We start from the raw sequence: 13,215 nt of genomic DNA, 5'->3' as shown, positions 1-13,215 counted from the left end.
TGGGCATGTTCGAGGAGATCACGCACAGTGCCTGAGATTCTCCCAAAATTTTTCCTCAGGCTCTCTCTAGTGACGAGAGAGAAGGAAATGCTAAAAACATTTACACTCGGAGCAGGTAGAAGGAAGCTTGTTCTTATACACATTCTGTATTCTAATTTTTAGTTTCAGTTCAGTTGTTTTCAACTTTTAGGGCCATACTTTTGCATTTCAACTGTTATTTTAAATATTTCAGTCCACTTTTTGGAACGTATCAAAGCCAGTGGGCTCTATTGTCAATTTCTTCACATATGCTGGACATTCAAGGTAATGGAAATTACGTTCCTCACATTTCCAGATGTAGATAATACAATAATAACACATCGTGGTCAAGTTCAAAGCTGAGCATATTGGCTTCCACTATTTATTTTTTTGGTTCTTGAAAATATCACACCAGAGCAGAATGTATAAAAACAAAACCAAGTTTAATATCAAAAGTTGATTTTTTTTTTGTACATTATATTTTACAACAGCGCCACCGAGTGGCAGCATCATTCATTACAACAAACACGTGTCTCAGTGGTAACCTTTTTACCACAACTACTGCCACTTTTGTCCAGCTAAAATGCAACTTAACCATACTAGTAAACTACTGTGCTGCTACACATCTGACATCTTAAGGTCAAACGAGCAGGACTTAAGTGGCACTAGCAGTGGAAAAAGGTTACGAGCAAGCGTCAAGGGCTTTCGGTGAGCTTGAGGGACGGCGGGGTTCACGTCAGGAGTCATTGGGAAGGCCGAAGAGTTTGACGGTTCCCGCCTCGCGACTGTTGTCGTACTTGTCGTCCTTGTCGTCGCAGGAGTAGGCCAGCAGGTGACGCTTGGGGTGCCAAGCCACCGTGAACGTGGGGGAGCACTGCACCTCCCACAGCTTCTCGCCTGCCCAAAACACACACACGCACACACACATATAATTCAAATTTCACACTTTGCTCAGAACGCAAAGCAAGAAAACTGCAAGATGTTTTGATTCAATTTGAAAAGAAAGGCATTTAGGAGTAAACAGACTAAAGTGTCGCGAACAAACTTGCTTACTGATACGTTGCGTCACCAAAGGAAGTCTCTCATTTGCGTGCCGTACAAACCTGTTTCCACCTCGGCGATGTCGATGAAGTGGTCCTCGGACGCCGACGCCAACATCTTCCCATCGTGACTGAAGCTCAGCGTCCTCACGGGCCAGTCCAACCTGCGTCATGTCAGGTCACAAACGGTTACGTTTTTTTCCTCCTCCCATCATGTTCGATTCACTTGGACCACACAAGATTACATCACCCCCACAAAATTGATTTTATTACATTGCAGTGCGAGATCGCATCATTTGACACCAAATCGCGCTGCACTGCATTCGACAAAAGCGCGCTCACCTGGAGAAGCAGCGCACGCACACCAGCTCGTCCAAATCCCAGAGGCTGACCAGCGCGTCGTTGCTGCCCGTGGCAAAGTATTTGCCCGTCGGGTCGAACTTGATGCAGATGCAGTTGGATGGGTGCGCGTTGATGGACTGGATGGTCTTCAGCTCGGGGTAACTGCAACGACAAGGCGTCAAGCAGCAGGTCCGGCTGGCCGATCGCAGCCCCCTGCGTTGCGCTAGCGCCGATCACCTGAGGATATTGATACAGCCGTTGCCGTTGGTGAGGAAGAACATGTCGTTGTCGTTGTTCCAGGAGATCTCGTTGACTTCGAACTTGAACTTCTCCTCGGCTTTGGTCTTGTGCGTCTTGGCGTCGATGAAGGTGACCACGTCTTCCTTGTTGCCCACGGCAACCGTCTGACCGTCCGGACTCCAGCAGATGTTGATGTTCTCGCCTTTCGTGGAGAAAAACAAAATGGGAAGGCTCGCGGTCAGTGTGGGGGCTTCAAGACAGGATGAGTTTTTTTTTTTTTTTTTTTTTTTTTTAAAGCCTGGACCTCTGGTTATGGTTTCAAGCATCAGGTTATCACAGTAGGGTTTCCAGTCAGGTTGAAATTATTTCAAGAACCGACTAATCACTGATTATTTTCGGAATTAGTTGACTAATCATATCATATGAAAACTTCAAATTAGGCTTTCGACCCAGGGTTTCGAATAATTATCAAGGAAAATATGACTGCGTTCAGACCCACTCACTCGTTACATATAGTGGTCATGTTCAAAACGTGCCATTTCTATGCACTGGACTACGTAGCTGACTGTCAGGCTGAAACGATTCATGGAATAATAAATTCCGAGTGGAGATGTTAGTGAACTATCTCGGTGCACCACATAATCGATTTTTTATCATCGTTGCTTTTGCCAACCTTTGGTGTTGACGACGGCCGTGCACTTGGTGGTGCGCACGTCCCAGATTCGGACGCTCTTGTCGCCCGATGCTGTGACAAAGAGGTCCGGGTTGCTGGGGTGCCAGCACAGCTGATCCACGCTGTCGCTGTGGCCGCGGTAGTTGTTTTCCTTCACCTGCGCACACAAATGGCGAAACATGACGGAGGCGTCGCATGCTAATTGGCGTTAGCGGCTCAGTTTCAGAAGGGGTGGAAACCTTTCAGCGGAAAAGTCCAGTACAAACAGTCTAACCTCGGCTTACAAAGACGCTCTCGCTCACTCACCGGAACATTTGTGATTCGATTACTTGATTAATTGATGGGATTTCTATTGATCCAGCTTTATCCAGGTAAGGTAACAGAGAACTGATTGTCATTTGCAATGCCGGAATAATTGAGTCGAAAGGTATTCAACAGGTATAGCAGTCGCCTCAAGGGCGGCACAGTGTTCAACTGGTTAGGACGTCCGCCTCACAGTATAGAGGTGCAGAGTTCGATTCCGGTTACGGCGTTTCTGTGTGGAATTTGCATGTTCTCCCCGTGCCTGTGTGGGTTTCCTCCATTTTCCTCCCACATTCCAAAATCATGCATGGCAAGTTATTAACCCGCCCTAAAATCCTAGTTGTGAGCATGAGCGCAAATGGTCGTTCGTCTATGTGTACCCTGCAATTGGCAGGCAACCAGTTCAGGGTGTACCCAGCCGACTGCCCGAAGACAGCTGGGATAGGCTCCAGCATGCCCGCGACCCTCCCTGAGGGCTGCCACGGATGGATAACAAGATCATAGATATGAATGTATATGTATATTTTTGCCTACACTGTACATTGAAAAGTTGCTCTCTGTTTTTCTTGTCGCGTCATTTATTCAATGAACACAACGGTGGTTCTTTATTATGCCGAGTATGTTGAAGTGGTGCATTTACGTCATTGTGAGACGCTTTACGTAGGCGAGACTTCGTTAAAATGTTCATTTAATCCACTAGTTAGCAGTTTAAGAATTTGTTAAATAATTTGTGAAAGTAACTTTACCGTGAGTAAGACTACTACAAATAGAAATACATTGAAGCCTATTCGTAAATAACGGCTGGCTCTGTTCGCTCGTTCTTTTCATTCATTCATCAGTCCGGCACTGGCGGCCGAGGCCGAACTCACCAGTCTGTCTTTTTCCAGGACAAAAACGCTGGCGGTTTTGTCGACGGATCCCGACGCCAGTCTCCTGCCGTCGCAGCTCCACGCCACCGAGTGAACTTTGGCCGAATGTGCCGGGAATTCGCGACTTTTGTTGTTCGTTTTGAACGTCTCCTGCATTGTTTGGTAATAGCGCGACGCCATTTTGACTCGTTTGCGTCACATGAGCGGAAACAGGAAGTGGTGGCAGCGAAAGCGGAGTTAGAGTGGCCCCCCTACTGCAGGGCAGAGTCAACGCACACGTTCATTCGGCACTGTACATGGCTTCTGATTGTTTTTTTCAATCCATAGTTACACTACAACATTATGTTGATAAGAAAAAATATTATACACGAGTAATATCGTAAAATTGACATAACAATTCGTTACGTAATTAACTATTGGATTAGTATATCACAGTTGAACTTAAATGATATTTGCCACTTGCACAAATATTACTTTGTCAGATTGAGACTACTTTACAGAACCAATATCAACGTGTAACATTTTATTCTTATTTTTTAGGTTTTATTTTATTTTTTAAATCTATCTGTAGTCATATTTTAACAGATGAAATGTAAAAATCCCGGGTAAAAATACGTTTTCTTTTGTGTGATTACACATTACAACCTTTGGATGTCGCTGTTTGACAGATTGTGTATATGTAAATGAATACAATTACAGTTACAAAGACTGAACGTGTTCAGCAATAAAATGTATTTATTATTATTATTATTATTATTATTATTATTATTATAGACTATACATAATAGACTATATTGTAGCTTTAGCAGTTGAAGATGAGGGAAAAAAAGCGGCTCGGATTGACGTCAGAGATGGGAAACGAAGTGTGCGTGTGTGAGTGAGTGAGTAGGTGTGTGTGTGTCCGCGTGTGTGTGTGCGCGTGTGCGTGCGCTCGTGTGTCTATGTGTGTGTCAATGTGTGTGTGGTGTTAGTGGTGGTGGTGGCAGGGCTGGGGTTTTGCCGGCTGCAGCGGTCCTCGGGGTGCTTTCTCATCCCTCCTCCACGAGAACGAACGAAGACATCTGGGCCGGCGGAACCGGGCTCCTTTTAACCCTTTCATACTGTCCCATCCAACTATTGCATTTCTTTTGGTTTCTAACTAAAAATACGTCCATCAACAAATGCTTTCCCGCTCGTCGACGTCGCCGGTGGAAGGATGCGAAGAGGAGGAGAAGGAGAAGGACGCGCACATGCAGACGGAGGTAAAACCAACAATTCTTTCAATCAGTGATTGATTTTGACAGTAAAAGCTGGTAAATGCTCTCAATAGAAGCCACCGCACGTTTATGGAGACAGTATCTATGTGTTTGTTTTTAACTGAACAATGTGATGGAGGAGGATTTCTTGATGTGATTTACGATCTCACCGGCCGGCTTATTCTGGCTTTCGGGACCCCTCCCTAAATTAATGTGCCCACTCAGCACATTTGCACAACCATATGCATATACAGTATACACTTATTCTATTGCAGTAGGATGAAATTTAGTATATTCTTTTCCCCCCCATTCTAAACACTATATTGATTTTTATGACAGGAACAGCTCATGATCCAAAGCATACCACAGCGTGTGTCGATTTTTTACTTATAACAATTTTTTTTTTTTTTTTACATTTTAACAAGAAAATGCTAACATTTGCTGGCTAAGAGGCGTTTGACCCAGGAAGTGACGAGTCATCACCATGACAAACATGAAGACCAATCTGGGGATTGCTGGTTGTCGCGGCAACGGCGAAGGAAGACTTGTGGTTAGAGGTCGTTCATGGGGCATCACACGAGAGGCCAGCTAATATAGATTTACATTCAATGATCAGAACAGTGGAGGTTTGTTGCGTTTAATGTTTCCAATGTTAAATGTTCATGCTATCGAATGTTTGTAATGTGATTTTGGTGAGTGTTTCTGCTAATACATGTTTATTTATGTTTGTAATGTTTAATGTTTGTAGCGTTAACTATCATGTTTGTAACGTTGAATCTGGGCATATTTTAAACGTTCATCACATTAAATGTCTTAAGGAATTCTCCCTCGTAATGTTTGTCACGATTGTTTGTAATGTTGAACATTCGTCATGTGGGCCGCATTTAAAGTCTGTGACGTTTGTAACATGATGTTTGTCACTTGGTCAACGTGACTAACAACAACACTTGACAGAAAAGCAGGGAACTAAATACAATCGAACTGACGAGACAACAAGGCACACCTGGCCAAGACACGAGTGACCGGACGGAGCTGATTGGTCGACACAAGGAAGGAACGGGTGTAGACATGAACGAATAGACGTGACATGAAAAAAAAGGAAGCAGGGAAAACATGATAAAGCATGAAACAAAACTAAATCTAATCAAAGCGAAGTCAACACAGTGAATGTTTGTTATGTTTAATTTTGGAAACATTAAATGTTCGTAATGCATGTACGGACCATTTAATGTTCCTGACGTTGAACGTTCATAACATTGAATGTTGGGAAGGTTTAATGTTCGTCATCTTTAATGTTGGTAATTTTCATGACATTTAGTTTTTGTAAAGTTTCTAACGATTATATTTTGTACCCTTAAGCGTGTGTAACATTGAGTACTTGTAACATTCAGACTTCAGAACGTTTAGAGTTGAATGATCATAACAGTGAATTTTTGTAATGTTGAATTATTACTGTGTTTAATGTTTGTAACGTTAAATGTTTGTAACAATTGAATATCTGTTACATTGAATGTTTGTAATGGTAACGGTTGCCATCGTTAAACGTTTCTAATGTAGCATTTAACATCCATCACTATGAATGCTCATGACATGTGTAGTGTTTGATATTTGAAAGTGTTACATGCTGAAAAATGTTTGTAATGAATGCAATGTTTGAAATTCCGAACATTTTGAGCGCTTCGAACAATAAATGTTATGTCGAATATGGGTAACGTGGTCAAAGAGGCACATGTCCTTGGTGCCTCCTGGGGGATTTGCTAATGTTAGCCATTAGCGTGAGAGGCTGCAGGTAGATGAGTCCTAAAAAGTGGGCCAAGTGCTTCCTGGTGCTGCTCGGAGGGCTACTGGGCGGCAAATGAATGTGAGCGAGGATGTTTCACCTCGCCATGATGCTGTCAGCTTGGCGTAGCGTCACACCAACACGTTAGCTCACACATGTTTAGCTGGGTAGGCTGAAGCAGTGGATTACGTTGTGTGTCGCTCTGTAACATTGTGTAACGGTGTGTAATGTCATGTTACACAATGTTGTCTAACACCGCTAGTAATTTGTAAGTAGTTTAGAACATTGTTTAACATTGTGTAATGCTGGGTAACGTTGTCCAACGTGTAACACAAGGTAGCGCTGTGAGACGCAGAGCAGTGAAGTAGCACACTGTCTTGCATTTTGTAACATGTAATGCTGTGTCACGTATTATCCAAAAGAATGTTGCGTCACGCTGCAAGTAAATTGACATGAATTTTGGACAAATAAGTACATCAGTAGTACATTGCGTAACGTCGTGTAATGTTGTGTCACACTGTGTAACGTTGGGCAATGCTTGCGTCCCGCAGTGCAGCAGACTAACAGAGCAGAGGGACGAGGCCGAGAGACAACTCAAGCACATCAAGAGGGGTGAGTCTCACCATCCCCACCTCATCTTACCCTCAATGCTAACAGGCTATGCTAAAAGCGGCTAATACACACACACACACACACACACACACACACACACACACACACACACACACACACACATTCCGGCTACAATAGGCCAGTTGACACCCCCCGCCCCCCACACACACACACACACACCTCCGGGGTGGGTGTGACCGGTCAACGTGTCAGTCGCAGAAATCCGCTCATTCCTGTTTCTGCCATGACGATCCACACAGGTAAGAATACTCTATATCAGGGGTGTCCAAACTCATTTATATGAATGCTTAGAATGTATTAATAGTGTGCTGTTACCAAATTTTGTTTGCTAACTCAATTTCGGTGCTATGATTACTTTCTCCATTACGGTATTTGATGTAGATTGATTGTCTGCCTTTTGTCAGAACTAAACGAAAGGTCTTGAATATGATCTGCTATTGATGTAACAGAAATTGTATGTATCAAAAATATTTGTTGTATCGGTTACTTGGTGTCGGTATTGGTGAGTCGTGAAGAGTTCAGTACTTGCACTGGTATCGATCTGAAAATCTTCACAACCTTAACTGACTCGTCACAATATGCAAACTAAAGAGGGAACTTCTCAGAAAGAGGAGGTTGCAGTTTTGTGCCGTATGGAAATGTATCCATGAAAATACAAGCAAGCTGTTTTTAGTGCACGAACAAAACAGGAACAACAAATATTCCAACAAAGCCTCCTATTATAAACTGAACTGTTGCCTTTCAATGTACTCTTCAAATAGTTCGACGGGAGATGTTTATTTAGTGTAATGTTCCTTTTCTGTGAAGTCAGCTTCCTTTGCTTCCCGAAACTTGGCGTCTTTCAGCGTTCACAAGTACGTGTACATCAATATCAGCCATCAAACCCTGAGTGGCAGCCAATTTCACATAATTTCAGCGGTCGTCAGGGCCCCCTCCAGTGGATGAAATTAGGAATAGCAGTTACTTTTCTTCTGAACTTTTTACTTTGTCCAAGTAAACTCGTTTTCTCTTTTTAAAATGTTTTTTTTTGGCATCTCGTGAGTGACCTTTGCCCATGTGATGTGTTAAATTGTCTGTCGTAAAAATACCTCGGGTAGACGCTCGCCCCTCCTCGAGGACTTCTCCTATGCTGAATTATTCAGGCTGGTAGAGTTGAATAATTGACGCCACTAACAGCAGCGCTGCGGCGCACATGAATAAATGACGGCCAAACGAACGGGTGACACCATAGAAAGTCAGCCCGGCTCATTTTTTTTTTGTCACACATTAAATCAACTTTGTCCACTCCTGGAATTTTCTGTCTTTCATTCTTTAGATTTCATGTCAAAGACGTCATTAAAAAAAAAAGAAAGACTTGTGTTGCTGTCCGTAAATTTAAATTCGTTTTCGCGCCTGTCTCTCTGAGGCCCCGCCTCATCTGTGCCCTGATTGGTCAACACTCGTATGACCGCTCACACCCAGGGAACGAATTAGAAGTGAACACAAATGCAAGACTTGTTTCTTGTTATTCATGAGCTGACCTCAAAGATTTTTCTATGCACACCAAAGGCCTTTCTCGCTCAAATATTTGTCACCTACTGTAAAATCTGTGTGGTGAGCACCTGTCCTTTGCCCAAAAAATCCAGCCACTTTTCAGGTGTGACATAACAAGATGGTAACTTGACTGCATGATTATTGCACAGGCAATCACTGTGCTGTCCACAATAAAAAGCGTACTTGTGTGTGTGTGCGTGTGCGTGTGCGTGTGTGTGTGTGTGTGTGTGTGTGTGTGTGTGTGTGTGTGTGTGTGTGTGTGCACGTGCATGCGTGCATGTCAGTGTCTCAGATGGTAATCGAGGAGGTGAGCGTTCTGCAGACACAACTGGAGATTGAGAAGTCATGTCGAGAGAACGCCGAGGCGCTCGCCACCAAGGTCCGCCAGCTGCCTGAACAATCCTCAACGGGATTAGCCGCCGTTTGCGTTCTCAGCATCACTCGGGACAACGCGGATAACATTTTTTACTTCCTCAGCAAATTTAAAAAAAAAAAAAGCATCCCACAACTATATTTAGCACTCTCACATTCAAAGATGTGAGATCATGTTTATTAGGCCTATTAATTGAAAATGCTTGCGTAAATCTGGTTTTAAATGTATGATCACATCATCTTAATGAATGTGGTAAATGAATTTATAAGGTAAATATATTTAAACCATTTTTATATGTTTAAAATAAATTGCAAAAATATTTAGATATCTACTTCACAGTTACAATTTAAAAAAATAATCAAGTGCTAAATATACAGATGTAATATCATTCAAAATGAATCAAGAAATTATTGGATGAAGTAAATTAATAATTTAAAAAAAATGCATTTTTAATTACCCAATTTTAAGGAAAAAAAATCAGGCAAACTGGATGCAAATGTGTGATGTGGTGACATTGACTGACACTTTGTGATGCCCCACCCTGGACAGCTGAACAGCGAGAACAGGAAGTTGAAGTACCTGGGACTATCGTCGCGGCCGCCGTGCCTGGATGAGCTGCTTCCTGGCATCTCTGACTGCGTCGCCATGGAGACCGACAACGGCGAGACGGCGGACGACAATGATGACGCAGTGCCCGACGCCTTTGAGCGCTACCGGCAGCAGGTCAAAGGTGACGCGCCGCAACAGTCACAGGAAGTGAAAACGAAATGTCGACAAATGCATCAGGACACACAGGAAGTTAGAAGAAAATAGAGGGAAAAGTTATGGGACACAGGAAGTGAAAACAAAAATATATTTCAAAAAAATTCGAAGACATGCAAGAAGCGGAAAAAAATGTATACAAACGTATTGGGACACACAGGAAGCGAAGTGACACAAGTATTGCAACGGAAAAAGGGAAAAAATTGTGAAAATCTGGACAAAAGTATCGGGACACATGAAAATGGAGACAAAAGTATGGCCTAACAATTAAATATGTGTTTGTGTGCGTGCATTCAGAGCTGCGGGAGGCAGTGAGCAGCCTATTGGAGGAGAAGAAGAACTTCCTATGCCAGATTGACGACCAGCGACGAAGAATCGATGAACTCATCGACAAGGTCGGCATCTTTTTTGTCTTTCTCTTCTTGTTTAAAAAAAAAAAAATGTTTTTTTTGCTCCAACAATGCCAAATGGAAACATTTGGATTTTTTACTTTGACACAACGCACGACGATGGCAGTCGGCGCGAGACGAGAGAGATGCGAAGGAACTTCGCCACACCGTGGAGCGGCACAGCAAAACCATCGAGAGCTTCAACAGAGGTGAGAGTCCGCTCACTTGTTTACACATTAACTGGTGACCAGTCAATTGTTTGCATGTGCGCAATTATTAATTTGCGACCACACCATTCTGTCTATAATGTGCTTTGACAATGACTGGTTACCAGTCAGTTGTTTGACACTACGTGCCCTGAAATCGATTGCCGATTTCTCCATTGTTTGTCTATCTGTACTCGCACATGGATGGCGACCAGTCCATTGGTGACTTGCAACGAATCCTGACTGATTGTTTGTCAACTGCTTTTCAATATGAGACTCGACACTGACTGGCAATTGTTTTATGTTTGTCTTTAAAGACGTATATTTTTACGGAAAATGAATATAATTGCAATTTATTATTATGATTATTATTCATTTTTTTATTAGATTGTTTTGAATAGTTTTATTTTCCATTTGCACAGCTATGACTGTTGTCGAGCACAGACGCCAAATGAAATTTGGTTGACATGCTCAGTCATGAGCAGACCCACAAAACGTTTTAAAATGGCGGATTTCGTGAGGCGGAAAGGTACGCTGGCTAACGGCGTTTTGTGTGGACAGTATCGATGATGGCGACGCAGGAGTACGAGGACATGAAGGAGCAGCTGGACTTGGAACAGAGCCTTCGTGTCAAAGCCGAGACGTATGCGCACCAGGTCAGAGAACACCAAAATCACCAGAGCTAAATTTCGCAAAATTTCAAGTGCGGATTGAAACCACTCAGTCAATCTCAAATGAACCGACTATTTGTGGAAATCTGTCTGTGCATTTCCACCGCACTGTGACATCACAATCTGGCTAATTTACATAATCCCACTCGCTGAAGTTTCTCAGACAAAGACTTGGAAGCCAGATTTAACACACCACTTTTATGAGGATGCCTAAAACAGTAGTAGCAAAGCCAAAAGGTAAGCAGAGCTGCAGTTTTAGCATTTGCATTCGCGCGTGATAAATGTTTGACAATGTTTGACAGCTGTCAACGCAGGGGTTTGTGTTTGTTGTCATCATGAGACAGAGCCGCCCCTAAAACGAGCCATTTTCGCGATGACGAGAAAAATATGATGTCACTGTTTTGCGCTGGTGAAACACCATCAGCAACACTCACACTCACTCGGCTGTCTAAACGTTGCCGTAAAGCGCCGGGCCCAGACGATTCGCCTGCAGGTTTTCCGCGTGGCGCCAAATTAGGCTAACATCCGGCTGCTTCTGTGTGTGTGTGTGTATGTGTGTGTGTGTGTGTGTGTGTGTTTGTGTGTGTGTGTGTGTGTGTGTGTGCGGAGCAGATGCTGGTGAAGCAGAAGGAGGCCAATCGTCAGAGCGCGCTGCTGCTGCAGAGTGCCGAGCCAGCCCTGCAGCTGCTCGGCGCCTTGGAAGAGGTCGCCGTCCTCACCAAGACACTGGAGGACGAGCGGTTGCAGCATCAGCGACAGGTGACGATCAATACATTTACATTTCAGTGTTGAAATATCTGTTATTGCCTCCTGGCCGTGATGTGCAGTCCAAGCAAGTGAGATAATGTAGTTGCATCTGTGTACACACCCACTTCTAAAAGGGGATGCGGCAGTGTTCAGAATTGAGCGATGATGTGAAATGGGAGACAGAACACACCTGACGTTTTTTTAAGTGCCTCTGATGAACTCTGAATAAAGTACAGATGTTCTAGTAGGCTTTTCCTGACAGTTTTTGTCGTCATATTTTGTGTAAATTTTTTAATCCACTCTGTCACTGTTAACTTTCAGCAATCCAAGTAGGTGTTCCATGGCATCACAAAAACCCCGGTTTTACCTTTGTCTCATTTTATTTTTCACTTTAAAAACCGTTTGAACAAAAGTCAGGCTTGTGGAGGGTGCATGTTAACCGGACTACCCTGAGTATCCGGGTCCCGGTCCTTGAGTGGGTTTTCTCTGGGTCGTCTGGCTCCTTCTCACATTCCAAATCACATCCTTCTTAGATTCATGAAGGGCTCTTATCGTCTTTAGGTGAGAACGTGAGTGTTATCGATCTATTCGTGCCTTACGATTGCCTGGCAACCCTTCCTGACGATCCGCGTGTGCAGGTGTGTGAGCTGCAGGCCGAACTGGATGACAGCGTCGTGAAGAAGAATCTCGAGAGCGTGCAGAGACAAGTGGAGCTGCTGGAGGAGGAGAAGAAAGACATGCAGGGACGACTGGAACAGATGGAGAAGGACAACCAACAGCTGCAAACGCAACGTACGTACAAACATACACGACCTAACAGAGGTGGGCAATTTACAAAATGTTACCGGTCCGTCTTTCGTCATCTGCCTCGGCCCACGTCAGTGACAGGCTGACTGGCATTCCGTCAGTCCTGGTTCTTTGTTGTACTTTGTATGTCTTGTGGTATATGTCGATACTATGTTGTATGTCCTGTCCTCTCTCTTACAACTATTGTAATCTGTGTCGTGTGTGCTGGTGCATGCCCTTTGAGTAATTTGCCAAGGAAAACTGTGACCACTTCACCTTGTGTTAATAAAATTTGCGAAAACCAATTCAATAGGTGAACATATCATGAGTAGATGAAGATATTTAAAGGGGTAAAACACTACTTTGTGTTCCTGGAATGTTTTCGTCCTCCGTTCTGTGGTGTATGTTTTCCGTTCTGTCTCTGTTGTTTTCAGCACACAAACAAGAGCAGATGTCATCTTCTCGTTCTTGTTGTCGTCCGCAGTCCAGTTGCTCCAGAGGGTCGCCATGACTACCAACACACCTGCAACTCCTCCTGCACCCCCTCCCCCACCTGCTCCCGTGGCCCCTGGTGTGGCCTCGCCCCCGGTGCCCCTCCCTCAACCTCCTCCCCCG

The 13,215-nt window shown here is 43.8% G+C and overlaps 2 protein-coding genes across 2 annotated transcripts in view; one reads left to right on the top strand and one right to left on the bottom strand.

The window, feature by feature from the left end:
• Positions 1 to 442: 442 nt before the first annotated feature.
• Positions 443 to 3,705, bottom strand: thoc3 (THO complex 3). Its single transcript, XM_019871429.1, has 7 exons — positions 3,486 to 3,705; positions 2,314 to 2,470; positions 1,638 to 1,842; positions 1,401 to 1,562; positions 1,122 to 1,222; positions 728 to 915; positions 443 to 693 (listed from the first exon to the last, which is right to left on the bottom strand). The coding sequence occupies exons 1-6, from the start codon at positions 3,663 to 3,665 to the stop codon at positions 755 to 757; spliced, it is 966 nt and encodes a 321-aa protein (XP_019726988.1). The 5' UTR covers positions 3,666 to 3,705; the 3' UTR covers positions 443 to 693; positions 728 to 754.
• A 720-nt stretch (positions 3,706 to 4,425) lies between these two features.
• Positions 4,426 to 13,215, top strand: part of shtn3 (shootin 3) — a 14,773-nt gene continuing 5,983 nt past the window's right edge. Inside the window, exons 1-10 of the mRNA XM_019871423.1 lie at positions 4,426 to 4,726; positions 7,052 to 7,112; positions 8,951 to 9,045; positions 9,589 to 9,769; positions 10,099 to 10,196; positions 10,318 to 10,399; positions 10,958 to 11,052; positions 11,680 to 11,826; positions 12,453 to 12,606; positions 13,085 to 13,214. Coding sequence (XP_019726982.1) covers positions 4,646 to 4,726; positions 7,052 to 7,112; positions 8,951 to 9,045; positions 9,589 to 9,769; positions 10,099 to 10,196; positions 10,318 to 10,399; positions 10,958 to 11,052; positions 11,680 to 11,826; positions 12,453 to 12,606; positions 13,085 to 13,214 — 1,124 coding nt within the window. The 5' untranslated portion in view covers positions 4,426 to 4,645. The remainder of the gene's footprint in view (positions 4,727 to 7,051; positions 7,113 to 8,950; positions 9,046 to 9,588; positions 9,770 to 10,098; positions 10,197 to 10,317; positions 10,400 to 10,957; positions 11,053 to 11,679; positions 11,827 to 12,452; positions 12,607 to 13,084; position 13,215) is intronic.

The sequence above is a fragment of the Hippocampus comes genome, unplaced genomic scaffold (genome assembly GCF_001891065.2).
Source record: "Hippocampus comes isolate QL1 unplaced genomic scaffold, H_comes_QL1_v1.1 scaffold83, whole genome shotgun sequence".
NCBI lineage: Eukaryota > Metazoa > Chordata > Actinopteri > Syngnathiformes > Syngnathidae > Hippocampus > Hippocampus comes.
Note: the sequence above shows the minus strand (reverse complement) of the source record. Positions and strands in the feature narration are given on the sequence as shown.

Excerpts from the sequence above, each read along its gene's own strand:
- thoc3 (XM_019871429.1), bottom strand. The coding sequence starts at position 3,665 with ATGGCGTCGCGCTATTACCAAACAATGCAGGAGACGTTCAAAACGAAC. Across the intron at positions 1,843-2,313 it reads GGCCGTCGTCAACACCAAAG|GCGAGAACATCAACATCTGC; the intron begins GTTGGCAAAAGC and ends TCTCCACGAAAG. Across the intron at positions 1,223-1,400 it reads TGCGTGCGCTGCTTCTCCAG|GTTGGACTGGCCCGTGAGGA; the intron begins GTGAGCGCGCTT and ends GACATGACGCAG.